Source organism: Equus asinus, chromosome 10 (assembly GCF_041296235.1).
Source record: "Equus asinus isolate D_3611 breed Donkey chromosome 10, EquAss-T2T_v2, whole genome shotgun sequence".
In the NCBI taxonomy this organism is placed as follows: domain Eukaryota; kingdom Metazoa; phylum Chordata; class Mammalia; order Perissodactyla; family Equidae; genus Equus; species Equus asinus.
Window position 1 is genome coordinate 48,743,193 of NC_091799.1, and position 18,801 is coordinate 48,761,993.

The following is an 18,801-nucleotide window of genomic DNA, read 5'->3' on the forward strand; positions in this document are numbered from 1 at the left end:
GAAGATTGGCAGGGATGTTAGCTCAGTGACAACCTTCCTTGAGCAAAAAGAGGAAGATTGGCAACAGATGTGAGCTCAGGGTCAATTTTCCTCACACACACACACACACACACACAAACACATATAAAGTAGCACATTGTTAAATATTTAGAAAATGTAAGAAATGCAAAGAGGGGAGGTGGGACCAAGATGGCAGAGTGAGTGCTCTTCCTTGTCTCTCCCCCTTCGAATCTACAACTAATTGGACATCGATCGGTTAACAAAGGAAATCCATATACCATCTCAAGACGCCTGAGACCCGCGCTGCTATACATCGGAAGGTGCACGGACATCCCCCCAGGAGGAGGTGGAGATAGGTAAAAACTCTCTGAACCCCAACCCCCGGATAGCCTAATACCTGCAAGAGGCTCTTCCAGCGCACTCCCCCATAGCATCATCACGCACCAAAGGCGGGAGTGTGCACTCACCGGAAGAGCAACGGTGGAAACAGGTGACTACAGCCCTACCTAAGCCCCCTGCGATTACACCTAAGCCCAGGGGGAAACTCCAGGGTCCTGCACCACTGGCAGGGAAAGCCTCTGCTCGCCATTAGCAGAGAGGCCCCGCCCAGCATTCAGAACACCAGGAAGCCCCCAAAGAGCAGAATTCCGGGCAAGGCAGCAGCCTGCCAGCCGCCGCCGGGCCCACGGACTCCAGCTGTGTCCCAGATGGGGCAAGGGGCTCCCAGAGATTCTGTGGGACTCATCTGGGGCTGGGTGGAGCTCCAGCAGACCAGCTCCGTGGCCCAGGGGGGAATACCAGGTTCCCACAGCAGCCTCAGCGAAAGCCTCTGCACAGCACTAGTGGAGAAGCCCCAACCAGCAAGCACAAGGCTGGAAGGCCCTGCTGTGAAAGTAGCACAGCTAGGTGAGCTAACCACAGACTGCAGAAGATACCCATAGCTCTGCTGGGACCAATAGTGGACAAGTGAGATCTTGTGGGCTCTGACAGTGACAGAGCTGTGATTACAGGTGATCCTGCTCCCGCTGCTGGGAAAGCCCATAACACCGCTGTGGACCCCAAGGAGGGAGCACGTCTAGGTGGTCTGCAACAGTAGGCACCAGCAGGCTGAGGCCCCCTTGCGATTGCCCCCACAACTGACGAGGGACCCCACAGAACCACTGTGACTATGAGGAGGGGCCCAGGTCCAGTCAGTAACAGCTGACAGGGTTCCTGGTCGGTGCAGTCTAAACAGCTGCTCACCCCACACCAGTTGAAACAAGTGGAAGTAGTAACTAAACTCTATCTCTATGCAGAGGCACAAATCCACACCATCAAGCAGTATGAAAAAATACACTAAATGTCCAGAACAGAAGGAAAATGACAAGTACCCAGAAAAACATCCCAAAGACAATGAAATCTATAACCTAAATGACGATGAATTCAAAACAGCCATTTTAAAAAACTCAATGAGTTAAAAGAGAATTCAGATAGACAACTCAATGAGTTCAGGAGCTATGTCACAAAAGAGCTTGATACTATAAAGAAGAACCAAACAGAAATACTGGTGATGAAGAACATAATGGAGGAGATTAAGAAAAATCTGGACTCTCTGAACAGTAGAGCCGATAATATGGAGGACAGAATTAGCAATCTGGAGGATAGGAACATAGAAATGCCGCAGGCAGAGGAGGAGAGAGAACTAAGACTAAAAACAAATGAAGAAACTCTCCAAGAATTATCTGACTCAATTAGGAGATGCAACATAAGGAATATAGGTATACCAGAGGGAGAGGAGAAGGAGAAGTGGACAGAAGGCCTGTTCAAAGAAATAATGGCTGAGAACTTTCCAAACTTGGGGACAGAGATGGAATTTCATGTGACAGAAGCCAATCTTTATCTCCAAACTTTATCAATGTAAGAAGACCAACCCCAAGGCATACAGTAGTGAAGCTAGCAAAAGTCAACGACAAAGAGAAAATACTAACGGCAGCCAGGCAGAAGAAAATGACCTACAAAGGAACCTGCATAAGGCTATCAACAGGTTTCTCAGGAGATATGTTACAGGTTAGAAGAGAATGAAATGATATATTCAAAACTCTGAAGGACAAAAACCTGCAGCCAAGAATACTCTACCCAGCGAAAACATCCTTCAAGTACGATAGAGAAATAAAAAAAAAAAAAAAGATAAACGGAAGGGAAACACCAAGTATAAATATAACCTTGTCATTTTAACCACAAACTCACAACACAAGAAGGAAGAGGAAAAAACAGAAAATCTGACAATAACAACCTAGAAGGGGAAGAGAAAAGGGATGGAAGGTTTTAATTTAAGGAAATAAGAGGTTATCAGAAAAAGGACTATCTCATCTACAAGATGTGTTATACAAACCACCTGGTAACCACTAAACAAATAACAAGAATAAAGACACAAATTACAAATAAGAAGAAAGCCAATACAGAAATTTACCTACCTCAATTAGGAATTCAAAAATCATGGGACAAGAAGCACAAAGGAAATATAAAAGAACCGGAAAACAAGTGATAAAATGACAGCAGTAGGCACCCACGTTTCAATATTCACTCTAAATGTAAATGGATTGAACTCTCCAATCAAAAGACACAGAGTGGCAGGATGGATCAAAGAACAAGATCCAACAATATGCTGCCTCCAGGAAACACACCTCAGCCCCAAAGACAAACACAGACTCAGAGTGAAGGGATGGAAAACAATACTCCAAGCTAATAATGAACAAAAGAAAGCAAGTGTTGCCATACTTATATCAGACAAAGTAGACTTCAAAGCAAACCAGATAAAGAAAGACAAAGGGGGCAGTATATAATGATAAAAGGGACACTCCACCAAGATGACATAACACTTATAAATATATGCACACCCTACACAGGAGCACCACAATTTGTAAAGCAGCTATTAACAAAACTAAAACGAGACATCAACAACAATACAATAATACTAGGGGACCTCAACACCCCATTAATAACAATGGATAGATCATCCAGACGGAAAATCAACGAGGAAATTATAGAATTAAATGAAAAAATAGACCAGATGGACTTAATAGATATATACAGAACACTTCATCCAAAAACAGCACGTTACACATTCTTCTCAAGTGCTCATGGAACATTCCCAAGGACAGACCTTATCTTGGGAAACAAAGCAAGCATCAATAAATTCAACAGGGTTAAAATAATATCGAGCATCTTTTCAGATCATAATGCTATGAAACTAGAAATCAACTACAAGAATAAAGCTGGGAAAGAGGCAAAAATGTGGAGACTAAACAACATGCTACTGAACAAACAATGGATTATTGAAGAAATTAAAGAAGAAATCAAATATTATCTGGAGACAAATGAAAATGAAAACACGCCATACCAACTCACTTGGGATGCAGCAAAAGCAGTCCTAAGAGGGAAATTCATTGCAATACAGGCTCACCTCAACACGCAAGAAAAATCTTACATAAACAACCTAAAACGACACCTAACAGAATTAGAAAAAGAATAATAAACAAAGACCAAAGTCAGTAGAAGGAGGTAAATAATAAAAATTAGAGCAGAAATAAACGATATTAAAACAAAAAAGACAGCAGAAAGGATCAATGAAACAAAGAGTAGGTTCTTCGAAAAAATTAACAAAATCGACAAACAGCCAGACTCACTAAGAAAAAAAGAGAGAAGTCTCAAATAAACAAAATTAGAAATGAGAGAGCAGAAATCACAACAGATACCGAAGAAATACAAAGGATCGTAAGAGAATACTAAGAAAAACTATATGGCAACAAATTGAACAACCTAGAAGAAATGGATAAATTCCTAGACTCTTAACAACCTCCCCAAACTGAATCAGGAAGAAACAGAGAATCTGAATAGACCAATCACAAGTAAAGAAATAGAAACAGTAATCAAAAACCTCCCCAAAAATAAGAGTCCAGGACCAGATGGCTTCTCTGGAGAATTCTACCAAACATTCAAAGAAGATTTAATACCTATCCTTCTCAACCTATTCCAGAAAATTGAGGAAGATGGAGGACTCCCTAACACATTCTATGAAGCCAACATCGCCCTGATCCCCAAACCTGACAAGGACAACACAAAGAAGGAGAACTACAGGCCAATATCACTGATGAACATAGATGCAAAAGTCCTCAACAAAATTTTGGCAAACCGAATACAGCAATACATCAAAAAGATTATACACCATGATCAAGTGGGATTTATACCAGGGACACAGGGATGGTTCAACATCCGCAAGTTAATCAATGTGATACACTACATTAACAAAAGGAGAAACAAAAACCACATGATCATCTCAATAGATGCAGAGAAAGCATTTGCCAAGATCCACCATCCATTTACGATAAAAACCCTCAATAAAATAGGTATAGAAGGAAAGTACCTCAACATAATAAAGGCCATATATGACAAAACCACAGCCAACATCACACTCAATGGACAAAAACTGAAACCCAGCCTCTGAGAACAGGAAGAAGACAAGGGTGCCCACTTTCACCACTCTTATTCAACATAGTACTGCAGGTGTTGGCCAGAGCAATTCAGCAGGAAAAAGAAATAAAAGGAATCCAAATAGGCACTGAAGAAGTAAAACTCTCGCTGTTTGCAGACGACATGATCTTATATATAGAAAACCCCAAAGAATCCATAGGAAAACTATTAGAAACAATCAACAGCTACAGCAAAGTTTCAGGGTATAAAATCAACATACATAAATCAGTAGCATTTCTAGATACAATGAACTAACAGAAAAAGAACTCAAGAATTCAATCCCTTTCATGATGGCAACAAAAAGAATAAAATACCTTGGGATAAATGTAACCAAGGAAGTGAAAGATCTATAGAACAAAAACTACAAGACTTTCTTGAAAGAAATTGATGATGACATAAAGAGATGGAAAGACATTCCATGCACATGGACGGGAAGAATAAACATAGTTAAAATGTCCATACTACCTAAAGCAATCTACAGATTCAATGCTATCCCAATCAGAATCCCAATGACATTCTCTACAGAAATCGAACAAAGAATCCTGAAATTCATATGGGGCAACAAAAGACCCCGAATTTCTAAAGCAATCCTGAGAAAGAAGAACAAAGCCGGAGGCACCACAATTCCTGATTTCAAAACACACTACAAAGCTACAGTAATCAAAACAGCATGGTACTGGTACAAAAACAGGTGCACAGATCAATGGAACAGAATTGAAAGCCAAGAAACAAAACCACACATCTATGGACAGCTAATCTTCGACAAAGGAGCTGAGGGCCTACAAGGGAGAAAAGAAAGTCTCTTCAACAAATGGTGCTGGGAAAACTGGACAGCCACATGTAAAAGAATGAAAATTGACCGTTCTTTTTCACCATTCACAAAAATAAAAAAATGAATCAAAGACCTAAAAATTAGGCCTGAAACAATACGTCTTCTAGAAGAGAATATAGGCAGTACACTCTTTGACATCAGTTTCAAAAGGATCTTTTTGGACACCATGTCTTCTCAGACAAGGGAAACAATAGAAAGAATAAACAAACCGGACTTCATCAGACTAAAGAGCTTCTTCAAGGCAAGGGAAAACAGGATTGAAACAAAAAAACAGCCCACTAATTGGGGAAAAATATTTACAAGTTACTTATCTGACAAAGGGTTAATCTCCATAATATATAAAGAACTCACACAGCTCAACAACAAAAGATCAAACAACCCGATCAAAAAATGAGCAGAGGACATGAACAGACATTTCTCCAAAGAAGATATACGGATGGCCAATAGACACATGAAAAGATGCTCATGATCACTGATCATCAGGGAAATGCAAATCAAAACTACACTAAGATATCACCTTACACCTGTTAGAATGGCAAAAATATCCAAAACCAAGAGTGACAAATGTTGGAGAGGCTGTGCAGAAAAAGGAACCCTCATCCACTGTTGGTGGGAATGCAAACTGGTGCAGCCACTATGGAAAACAGTATGGAGATTCCTCAAAACGTTAAAAATAGAAATACCTTATGAACCAGCCATTCACTACTGGGTATCTATCCTAAGAACCTGAAATCAGCAATTCCAAAAGTCCCATGCACCCCTATGTTCATCGCAGCATTATTCACAATAGCCAAGACATGGAACCAACCTAAGTGCCCAGCAATTGATGATTGGATAAAGAAGATGTGGTATATATATACAATGGAATACTACTCAGCCATAAAAAAGAACAAAATCGTCCCATTCACAACACCATGGATGGACCTTGAGGGTATTAATGTCGAGTGAAATAAGCCAGACAGAGAAAGACGAACTCTGTATGATTCCACTCATAGGTGGTAGTTAACATATAGACAAAGAGAACTGATCAGTGGTTACCAGGGGAAAGGGGGGGTGGGGGGAGGGCACAAAGGGTGAAGTGGTGCACCTACAACATGACTAACGATAATGTACAACTGTAATTTCACAAGGTTGTTAACTATCATACTCTTAATTAAAAAAAAAAAAGAAATGCAAAGAGGGGGTTAAAAAGTCATAATCCCACATACCAGAGACAAATTCGGTTAATATTTTGTTGTTTCTTTTTCCAGATATCTTCCCCATAATTGTACAGATACATTCACAGACGTGTATTAGTCTGCTCAGGCTGCCACGACAAAATACCAGAGACTAGGTGGCTTAAACAACAAAAATTTATTTTCTCACAGTTTCTGGAGGCTGGAAAGTCAAAGACCAAGGTTCTGGCAGGGCTCAGTTTCTGATGAGAGCCCTTTCCTAGCTAGAAACAGCCACCTTCTCACTGTGCCCTCACACAGCAGAGAGAGCTCTGGTGTCTCTTCCTCTTTTTAAAAGGGCACCAGCCCTATGCGATTAGGGCCCCACCCTTATGACCTCATTTAACCTTTAATATCCCCTCACAGGCTCTAGCACCAAATATAATCACACTGCAGAGGTTAGGGCTTCAACACACGAGTTTTAGGGAGACACAACTCAGCCCATAGCATTCTGCCTCTGGCTCCCCAAAATTCACATCCTTGTTGCATGCAAAATGCATTCATTCCATCCCATCAGCCCCAAAAGTCTTAATTCACTCCACCATCAACTTTAACATGGAGAGTCCAAAGTCTCATTTAAATATCAACTAAGGGACGCCATGTTAGGACGAAGTGGAAGGAGGAGAAGCGCTTAAAGTGGCGGGAGCGGGAGTGGGGTTGGACCCAGGGCTGAGGCAGGTCGCCCCTCCCTCCCGCCTCAGTGGATCATGCCTAGAGCGGCAGCAGTTGTGGGGGGTGCGGGTAGTGACTGGGCGGTGCCAGCGCAGGAGACGATGCCGTTTCCAGTTACAACACAGGGATCACAACACACACAGCCGCCACAGAAGCATTATGGCATTACCTCTCCTATCAGCTTAGCAGCCCCCAAGGAGACTGACTGCCTGCTTAGACAGAAACTCATTGAGATTCTGAAGCCGTTTGGGGTTTTTGAAGAGGAAGAGGAACTGCAGAGCAGGATTTTAATTTTGGGAAAATTAAATAACCTGGTAAAAGAGTGGATACGAGAAATCAGTGAAAGTAAGAATCTTCCACAATCTGTAATTGAAAATGTTGGAGGAAAAATTTTTACGTTTGGATCCTACAGATTAGGAGTACATACAAAAGGTGCTGATATTGATGCATTGTGTGTTGCACCAAGACATGTCGATCGAAGTGACTTTTTCACCTCATTCTATGATAAGTTGAAATTACAGGAAGAAGTAAAAGATTTAAGAGCTGTTGAAGAGGCATTTGTACCAGTTACAGATTGATATTTTGTTTGCAAGATTAGCACTGCGGACTATTCCAGAAGACTTGGACTTAAGGGATGACAGTCTGCTTAAAAATTTAGATATAAGATGCATAAGAAGTCTTAACAGTTGCAGGGTAACCGATGAAATTTTACATCCATTACCAAACATTGACAACTTCAGGTTAACCTTGAGAGCTATCAAACTGTGGGCCAAATGCCACAACATCTATTCCAATGTATTAGGTTTCCTCAGTGGTGTTTCCTGGGCTATGCTAGTAGCAAGAACTTGCCAGCTTTATCCAAATGCAATAGCATCAAGTCTTGCACATAAATTTTTCTTGGTATTGTCTAAATGGGAATGGCCAAATCGAGTGCTATTGAAACAGCCTGAAGAATGCAATCTTAATTTGCCTGTATGGGACCCAAGGGTAAACCCCAGTGATAGCTACCATCTTATGCCTATAATTACACCAGCATAACCACAACAGAACTCCACGTACGATGTGCCCGTTTCAACACGGATGGTCACGGTTGAAGAGTTTAAACAAGGTCTTGCTATCACAGATGAAATTTTGCTGAGTAAGGCAGAGTGGTCCAAACTTTTTGAAGCTCCAAACTTCTTTCAAAAGTACAAGTATGTATTTTAAGGCACGGCGGACATGCTGCTCTCTTAAGTAATGGTTAAATGGTAGCATATTTGACATCTCTGCTTGATAGACTAATGTAGTTTCGAATTTTCCTTTAAACATCTGTAGAAGTTTTCTTCCTGGCACAAGGGGTGTACTGTTTTTAGTAAACCTCTTATTTTTTGTTTGTCAAGGTAAAGTGTAGCCCCTACAGTTTTGCTGCCTGATGTAACCAAACTCCTACTACATTTGTAGCAACATCAGTTCTGTAGGCATACTTTAGTCATCACCAAAGTCTAAATCTGTATACCTTGGCAAAGGAGGTGAATGTTAAAATCTGTAGTTAATGTTCTCTATTAAGAAACTAAGTAGCCAGTTCTGGAAACTTATCATTAAGATTCCCTATTACATAGGCAAGCTAATCAAATGTCACTATATAGTCATAAAATGTTTTCAGTAATTACACGATTGGCCTGCCAGTCCCCCTAATGTTAGTAAAGCCCCCTCAAATATTTCTACAAATAATTTTCTTGGAATCTAAATGGGTGTAGTATTTTTTACTAATGGTTTTAATATAATCGTTTAATACCTTGGTACAGGTTAAAATCCTGATTGTGTTGGTTTTGATGAAAATTGTAAGTTATAATAAATCTTTAAGAAATAATAATAATAATAAATAAATAAGTAAATAAATAAATACCAACTAAATTGGTTATGAGTGAGACTTCAGGTATGATTCACCCTGAGCAAAATTCCTCTCCACCTGTGAACCTGTGAACCCAGATAAGTTATGTGTTTCCAAAATACAATGGTGGGACAAGCATAAGAGAGACGTTCCCATTCCACAAAGGAGAAACAGGAAAGAAGAGGTGACAGGTCCCAAGGAAGTCCAAAGCCTAGCGAGGCAAATTCCATTAGATCTTATGGCTGGAGACTAATGTTCTTTGGTTCGACGTCCCACCTTCCAGGTCGACAGTGGTGGCAGCGTCACCCCCACCGCTCTGCATGGTGCCTTGTTCCCATGGCTCTCTGCAGTGGCCTCCCTCTGAAACGGAAGAGAACAGCCTTGCCCTGTGGGCCTGTGCTGGGAGTGGAAGTCGTGACAGTCACTGAATCATCTTCCGAGTCGTTCCTCCTTTCCCTCAAGAACAGCACATGTTTATAGCCAAATAACTCTATGGTCTGGTCCTGTAGAATCCAAGAAGTCCAACAGCGTCCCTTTGTTCTGGCCCTCTTTCTCTCTCCTCTTTAGCTGAAATTGGCAATGTCTCTGCTCATATAATCCCATCTCTATTCCTGGCTTCTGCTGAGATGGCTGATTAAGCCCATGAGTCATACCTATGATCTATTTAGTGTTCTCTTCAGGACAAGCTTTCTCACTTTTTACAACATGGACAGGCTAAGAATTTTCCAAATCTCCAAGTTCTGGTTCCTTTTTGCTTAATAATTCCTTGTTAAACTCTCTTCTCTCACATTTTATTATAAGCAGTAAGGAAGATCCAAGCCACACCTTCGTTACTTCGATTAGAAATCTCGTCTGCTAAATAAATACCTAATTTGATCTTTTGCAAATTCTATCTTTCACAAAACAGTCGAACAATTCAGCCAAGTTCATTGCCACTCTATAACAAGAACTGTCTTTCCTCCAGCTTCCAATACACTGTTCCTCATTTCCGTCTGAGACTTCTCCAGAACGGCCTTTAACATCCATATTTCTCCCACAGACCCTTCACAGCAATCTCAGCTTTTTCTAGTATACATCTCGAAATTCATCCAGCCTTTGCCCATCACCCCGTTCCTAAGCCACTTCCACATTCTCAGGTATTTGTTACTGAAGCACCCTGTTACTGCACAAAATTGGAGTCTCTTAGTCAATGCGCATAAAAAAGCCAGTTAAGGGGCTGGTCTGGTGGCGCAGCGGTTAAGTACACATGTTCTGCTTTGGATCCCGGGTGCAGACATGGCACCACTTGGCAAGCCATGCTGTGGTAGGCGTCCCACACATAAAGTAGAGGAAGATGGACATGGATGTGAGCTCAGGGCCAGCCTTCCTCAGCAAAAAAAGACGAGGATTGGCAGCAGTCAGCTCAGGGCTAATCTTCCTCAAAAAAAAAAAGAAGAAGAAGAAAAAAAAGCCAGTTAACTACAGCATTAGACTTTGGGAAAAGAGATCGGCTTTATTTTGTGAGATCAATCTGCAGGGAGACAGCGGGTATGTGCCCTCAGATCTGTCTCCATGATTCAGAATTTGGGGCAAAATTTAAAGGAAGAGGCTAGCACATGGAAACACTAGTGGGACAGGTTTTTACTGGTGGGCTTCCAAACATTTATGATGAGGTGGGGAAACAATTTTAACATTGGATCTTCCTGAATGAGGGACCCCTTGCTGCTAACAACAGTCTGACTTATAAGTTTCAGCCATGTCTCAGCCATTTGGTTCCAGGGGGAGGAGAATCTTTGGTTTCATGGTCATTTCAGGTCAAGATTTCTTCTTTTGTGGCCAGCCGGGTGGCATAGCAGTTAAATTCCCACGTTTCGCTTTGGCAGCCCGGGGTTCACTGGTTAGGATCCCAGGTGCAGACCTAAGCACTGCTTGTCAAGCCATGCTGAAGCAGGCATCCCACATATAAAGTAGAGAAAGATGGGCACAGATGTTAGCTCAGGGCCAGGCTTCCTCAGCAAAAAGGAGGATTGGCAGCAGATGTTAGCTCAGGGCTAATCTTCCTCCAAAAAAGGGGGGGAAAAAAGATTTCTTCTTTTGTGCATGCTCTGGCTACACAACTTGGCAAATTTTCTGAAAGGCAATTCTCTTTGGTGTTTTTGTTTTTATTTGCTGAGGAAGATTTTCCCTGAGCTAACATCTGCACCAATCTTCCTCTATTTTGTATGTGGGTCACCGCCACAGCATGACTGCCGACAAGTGGTGTAGGTTCACACCTGGAAACTGAACCTAGGCTGCCGAAGTGGAGCACACCAAACTTAACCACTAGGCAACCGGGCAACTCTTAATCACTTGCTGATAAGAGATGGGGTCAGTTGAACTGGTCCTGGAGGGTTATAAGCCCACCTCTCAATACCAAAATCTGCATTAGTCTACTCAAGTTGCCATAACAAAATACCAGACTGGGTGGATTAAACAACAGAAATTTGTATCCCACAGCTTTAGAGGCTGGAAAGTCCAAGATCAATGTGCCAGCCAATTCAGTTCCTGATGAAGGCTTTCTTCCTGGCTTACAGACAGCTACTTTCTTGCTGTGTCCTCACACACAGAGCTCTGTTGTCTCTTTCTTCTAAGAGCATTAACCCTATCAGATTAGGCTCATTCTTATGATCTCATTTAACATTTTATCACCTCCTCACAGGCCCTATTCCAAATAGAGTCAAATTGGGGGCTAGGGCTTCATCATATGAATTTGGGGTGTATGCAATTCAGTCCATGACAATAAATCTTAAATTATATATGTATGTATGTATTTACATATAAACATACACACATATACAGAGAGTTTTGTATAGTTTTCACCTAAATTTTCATGAAAATTTCCCATATTATTCAAAGCATAATTTTAATTAAATGCATGCTATTCAATCTTATGACTATTACCATTTACTGTTGTTTAACTATTAAATCATTCTAAAATTTCGGTATTTAAATAATTTTGCAATGAACACCTTTATACAAAATTTTTATTTGCTTCTTACTTACGATAAACTTCCAGAAGTTCCAATGCTGAATCAAAGACTATGAATATTTTAAAGGCTCTTGGTACATGTTGCCAAACTGCTTCCCAGAAACCTGTACCAATTAATGCACACTCCTATCTGAACTACACACTATAATAAAATGTTTTTCTAACTGAAAAAGAAAATACCAGTATCATAAATGACCAAAAAAAGACAAGGATTTTTGTTTTATTAAACGGGCGATTAAAGAGTCAGGAAAACCAAATAAAAAGTGTTATTACTGATTAGATCATACAGTGGGGAGGGAATAGCTATAAAAATATTTGGGGACAATTGGGGAATTCTCAATATAGACTGCATATTAGGAAATATTATTGCACTAATGTTAAATTCTTGATTCTGAAAATGGTATTTTGATTATGCAGACTGTCCTAGCTCTTAGGAGATACACACTGATGCGTCATGAAGCATGAAGCTTATATTCAAATGATCGAGAAAATACATTGTGTGCATTTTTGTGTACATGTATATAGAGACAGAGATAGAGATATGAAAGAGAGGTACTGAGGAGGGGAAGAAGAGGGGAGAAGGATGAGCAATGTGGCAAAATGTTAATCTTGAATCCAGTAAAAGGTAAATGGCTGCTCATTATACAGTTCTTTCAACTTTTCTATAAGCTTAAAATTTTTCAAAATAAAAGCATGAGAGAGCACTCAAAAGATAGGAACTGGCTATTCATAGAAAAATAAATTAGTCGGTAAACAAGAAAAATGTGTGAAAATTTATAAACTTGCTAATTATTTATGGCCTTTTATTTCCTCCTGCCCTCTTGGCATTTTCTCTTTAGTCACTTCAACTGCATTTCATCCAATGGACCCAGAAAGGAATGAGAAGTGAAATCTCAATCATTCCATTTTACTTCTCATTAGCAGTCCTGGAAAAATGTTTAGAAGATTGAAAAGGTCAAAATTAGCTCTTACAGTGAGTTTTGAAAAGGACTATCAACTTAAATTCACAACCTAGTCTTCAATACAGATTCTTATGGTCTCCTATGACCCTAAATGTTTGATAGATTCTAGGTCCTAAATGGCAAAAAAAAAAAAAGTTAGTAATATACATGATCTTAGCCAAAAGGCTGAGAAGTGATGTAGTTAGTAATAAATCATATGAAAAATAGCAAGTTTTCTCTAAATTAAAAACAAAATGTTGACCTCTGCTATTGGTCTTACTTTTATCAGGAAAGCAGCATATAAAACAGAAGGCAATTGATGCATTTACAGCCATGACTGGAAGTTTTCCTTCTGAGAAAGAACATGAAAGAAGCAGTTTAACATAGTGGTTCAAAGCATGGGCTACAGAGTCAGGGTGTCTGTGTTTGAATATTTACTTCACCACTTACTGCCTATGTGATTTGTGGCAAATTACTCAATCTCTTTTTTCTTTTTTTGAGGAAGATTAGCCCTGAGCTAACATCTGCTCTGCTGCCAATGCTTTTTTTTTTTTTTTTTTTTTTGCTGAGGAAGACTGACCCTGAGCTAATATCCATGCCCATCTTCAACTACTTTATATGTGGGATGCCTGCCACAGCATGGCTTGACAAGTAGTGCCATGTCTGCACCTGGATCCGAACCGTTGAACCCTGGGCCGCCAAAGCAGAACGTGCTCACTTAACTGCTGAGCAACCAGGCCAGACCCTCAATCTCGTTATGCCTCAGCTTCCTCATCTGAAAATGAGGACAACGGTAAAATCTATGTCTCAGGCTTGCTGTGAAGGTCAAATAAGTTAGTACATTTTGCAATTAGAGCAGCATCTGGCATACTGTAAGACCTCAAAATATGTTAACTGCTATGGTTCTTATCATCACTAGCATTACTACAGTAACTACTACCACCATCACCAGCACTTTCAACCTGCAGCTGATAAGTTTGGCGTTTGAGTCAGAAAAACTAAGGCAATACAAAGTAAGCACAATACCACACACACACACTCCACGGGTGAAAAAGAGGAAGAGAAGAGGCCCCGAGTCAATCCTTTAGTGCCTCCTCAAACTGTTTTGAGAGGAAACTGAGAAGGTAGCAAACAATGCATGGCTCATTTCAAGAAGGAACCTGTGTGGTCTGAATAAATTAATCTCAAGAGAAATGACAAGTTCTCTCACTCAGTTAACCATTTATCAAACATTACTGAAACTTACATCAGGTACTGAGCCAGATGCTAGGAATACAAAATAGAAAAATGTCTATGATTTTAAAAACTTCATGTTCTTATCACAGAAATATACATAGATTATAACATATGAGAGATTATATGATGGCTGTATCCTCAGGATACTATGGAAGCAGAAGAGAGACACCTAAACTAGGCTTGGCGGAAGGAGGAAACAGCAGGAAGACTTCCCAAGGTGGTCACATTTAAACTGGGTCTTAAAGAAGAATAACAGATAAATGGGAATAAAGCGGGAAAAATCATTCCTCCAGGGGTAGAAGTCGGCAAATGGAGAAAAAAGATGCGTACCATTGCCCTGCCTACAGCCACACAACCAGAAGACCTCTTCCTAAAGCTAATGAGCAGATACCATTAGAAGTATGGGCCTGAATAGGTGTGCTTCTGGAAAATCCTCTGTTTACACACACCACATCTCCACCCTCCGCAACTCAAAATAAGCCACGTTTGGAGAACTGACAGAAAGAGGTGATTAATAAGAGATTCAGAGACAAGTTTCTCACTTACAACACTGGGTGGCAGCAGTGGGCAATGGCTTCCTCTGGCTTTCTTCTTGAACAGAATACTAGAAGCAGAAAGGAGGGAAAAAAAATATATAATAAGAAGCCCAGGTAAAAAGGAAAAAAAATCACAACTACTTGTAAAAATTTTTAGCATTTGAATGGAGTCTTTTTTTTTTTTTTTTTGAGGAAGACTAGCCCTGAGCTAACATCTGCCACCAATCCTCCTCTTTTTGCTGAGCAAGACCGGCCCTGAGCTAACAACCGTGCCCATCTTCCTCTACTTTATATGTGGGATGCCTGCCACAGCATGGCTTGTCAAGCAGTGCCATGTCTGCACCCGGAATCTGAAGCGGCGAACCCCGGGCCGCCAAAGCAGAACGTGCGCACTTAACTGCTGCGCCACCAGGCTGGCCCTGGAGTCAAATTTTTATTGAACAGAAACAGATCATCCTGCTGCTGCTTTCCCTGTGGGATCCTGACACACAGGCCAGACTATCAGATATGACACTGGCCCAGTGCCACAGGCTAAAGCAAGAGAGCAGAGAGGCTGTTCTGACCAAGGGCACCTGGGCATCCTTCCAGCTCTGCCAGGTAGCTGTAAAAGGCTTAACCTTAGAAGCCTTACAGGAGCTTCAGAGGACTTAGAAACTCACTCCTGTAAGTTTTCTTGTGGATAATGTATAGATTTCCTCATTTGGGTGATGGAACTGAAAATCTCTCTGAGACTTGAGTTTTCTCATCTTTAAAAAAAGTAATAGTGCTTCTTACCTTACAAAGTCATGTGGAAAGTAAGTGAAATTACTTATTTAAGCACGTAATGCAACATCTGGTACCTAGTAGAGTCCCCTTCCCACTTATATTCTAACTTCCCCAACTCAACCTACCACCATCACCAGCAGAAAACAGAGTAGTGACACCATTAAAAAAAAAAAAGTTCTATAAAAGGGAACAGGGGCCACCCCAGTGGCACAGTGGTTAAGTGTGCACGTTCCACTTTGGTGGCCCGGGGTTCGCCGGTTCAGATCCCGGGTGCAGACATGGCACCGTTTGGCAAGCCATGCTGTGGCAGGTGTCCTACATATAAAGTAGAGGAAGATGGGCACAGATGTTAGCTCAGGGCCAGTCTTCCTCAGTAAAAAAAAGAGGAGGATTGGCAGCAGATGTTAGCTCAGGGCTAATCTTCCTCAAAAAAGGGGGGGGGGACAGAATTAAGTACAAGTCTTGAGGATGGGCAGGATTTGGAAAGGCAAAACAAGAAAAAGGCATAAAAAAGTTAACACAAGTACATAGAGTCTGGAAGGCAGAATAGTTTGATTCTGTGAGAGCCCAGCAGAGGATCAGAAAAACATAACGTGGTCATCAGGCAACTTGCAAACATGAGCTCTGGAGTTCTCATCCTGACTCTGCCACTTATCAACAAGCTGTGAGGTCCTGGCACGTCAGAGCTTTGCTAATGCTGCCAGTGAATGAGCCATGCACTCGGCAGGTGTTTCTTGAGTACCTAGGTGTGCGAGGCCTTGTTCTAGGCACTGAGGGAAGAGAGTTTATAAATCACGGTAAGGAGTTTGGATTTTATTCTAATGTACTGTGAAACTGTTTAGTGTTTTAAACACGAGAGGGATATGACTTTATTACACTTTAAAAATCACTCTGGCTGCTGTGTGAGATGCATTGTAGGGAACAAGAGGGGAAACAGACTAATTATTGCAAAAATCTAGACAGAAGTTAATGATGGCTTACACAGGAATGTGAGTGAGCAAGGGCATTTCAAGTCATTGGATCCAAAATACGAAACACTTTTTGTGTATAAATATACTTTTACATGTAAAGTACTTTATAAGCAATAAATTATGATACAAATATCAGAGGTACATACTGCCATTACTCCATCTAACAGGGAATAATCAGAAGTCAAGCACAATCTAAAGGATATGATAGTGTTAAGAAAACTGTCAATCATAAAAATGTTCAAAACTTCTTAAGCAACCCACTCCAAAGTAAAAAAAAGGACTTGGTTGTAAATAATAACTGTTATAAATAATAATTTTTGTAGGCAGTACATACGCATAACAGTGAGGAAATCCTAAAACTTTAAGTCTTAAACTAGAAGAATTCAGACTTGAGACAACAATAGATATTTTTGGAAGACATATTTAATGAATCTCTTCCAGGCCGGTTTATGTACCCAAAAAAAACAGGAAAAACTAGTATAAGAAAGGAAAATTACAGGCCAATCTCACTTATGAACATAAATGCAAAAATCCTAAACAGATTACCAAACAAAATTCATCATATCATATTATTTATCCATCATAAGTGCTATAATATTCACATGTGAATATGTATGTACATGTGTGCATATGTATTTATGTTGATATAAAAATGTCCATATATCATGACCAAGTGTGTTTGAAATGGAAGAATAGTTCAGTACATGAAAATCTACTCATGTAAATCACCACAATAAACAGATAACAAGGAGAAAAACTATGTGATCTAACAAATGCAGGAAAAGCCTTGATAAAATTCCTTATTTTTTCAAGACAAAAATTCTTAGAAAATCAGAAAGAAAATAGCATTTCCTTAATTTGATATAGTATCTATCAAAATCTATAGCAAACATCATACTTTAAGATTTATGAAGCATTCCCCTTATAGGCAGGAAAATGATAAGGCTCCCTGCTGTCACTCCAAGCACTAAAAATTACACTGTATGTTTTATGCAACAAATTTTTTAAAATAAGGGGTCATGAGAAACAAGAACTGAGAAAATATCACAGCTAAGAGGAGCTAAAGAGACATGACAACTGAATGTAACAGTGTCCCAGATGGGATCCTGGAACAGAAAAAGGGCATGAAGTAAAAACTAAGGAAAGTTGAAAAAACTATGGATTTTTAGTTTTACGTTTTAGTTAAATATAATAAAAACAAAATAAAACATTAACTTTTTAGTTAATAATATATCAGCGTTGGTTCATTAATTGTAACAAACATACCACAGTAATGTAAGATATTAATAACAGGGGAAATCTTGGGGGGAAGGCAGAGAAGAAGTTGATAAGGAAACTCCCTGTACTGTCTGCTCAGTATAAAACACTCAAACACTTGAAAACATAAAACATAAGGACTGGAAAGAGACAAAAACTGCAAAGATCCAAAAACTAGTTACAGAGAAAAGTCTAAGGGAATCTCTAAACTAGTAGAACTAATAAAATTTGCTAAATAGGATCAATACTAAAAAAAATGAGCAGCAAAGCACTGCCTTATATTAGCAATGACCTATTAGAAAATGTAATTTTTAAATGTATCATTCACAAAAGAATTAGGAATAAATCTAAAAAAAAAGGGTAAAATCTGCATGAAGAAAAGTAGGTTTTCCCCAGGTAGCACTTCTCACCTTCTAACTTTTACTATACTTATTACATTTCCTGCATACTGTCTGTCTCCATAAGGACAGGATCTTTGTTTAACCTCTGATGTTTACCAAGCACCTACAACAGTCCCTGGTACCTAGTGCACAATAAGTTATTTGGTGAATAAATTACTGATGAATGAACGTCACCAATAAAGAGAGAAATGCAAATTAAAACAATAAGGCTCTAAATTTATTAGATTAGCAAAACTTTTAAATCAGGTAATGTCAAGTATCAGTAAGGATAGAGAGAAGCAAGAAAATGGGAATATAAATTGGTACAATTAATTTAGAGTAATTTAGCCATATCTATAAGGTTGAGCAGTGCATATCCCACAACTAAGCACCTGTACTTCCAGGTATACACCCAGACAGTCTCTCATACATAAGCACAGACACAGGCTCAGGGAGGTCCACTGCAGCATGCATTCGTAATAGTGAAAACAGAATGGTCCCTGAGTGGGGAGATTAAGAAATGGTGGCACAATCCAGCTCTGTGAAGTGGTAGAGCCCCAGCCCGCCTTGACTCAAGTGCTTCTGGAACCAAGAGGCTGCTGTGTACGGGA

The 18,801-nt window shown here is 40.1% G+C and overlaps 1 protein-coding gene and 1 pseudogene across 13 annotated transcripts in view; one reads left to right on the top strand and one right to left on the bottom strand.

The window, feature by feature from the left end:
• UNC13B (unc-13 homolog B) overlaps positions 1-18,801 on the bottom strand; it is a 209,262-nt gene that overhangs the window by 129,151 nt on the left and 61,310 nt on the right. For 12 of the 13 annotated variants that reach the window (XM_070519238.1, XM_070519237.1, XM_070519236.1 and 9 more), the window contains one exon: positions 14,828-14,885. The exons of the other annotated variant lie outside the window; for it this stretch is intronic. In XM_070519238.1, the coding sequence (XP_070375339.1) occupies positions 14,828-14,885 (58 nt within the window). The remainder of the gene's footprint in view (positions 1-14,827; positions 14,886-18,801) is intronic. 13 annotated transcript variants of the gene reach the window in all.
• On the top strand, positions 7,150-8,409 carry LOC106846992 (poly(A) polymerase alpha pseudogene; annotated as a pseudogene).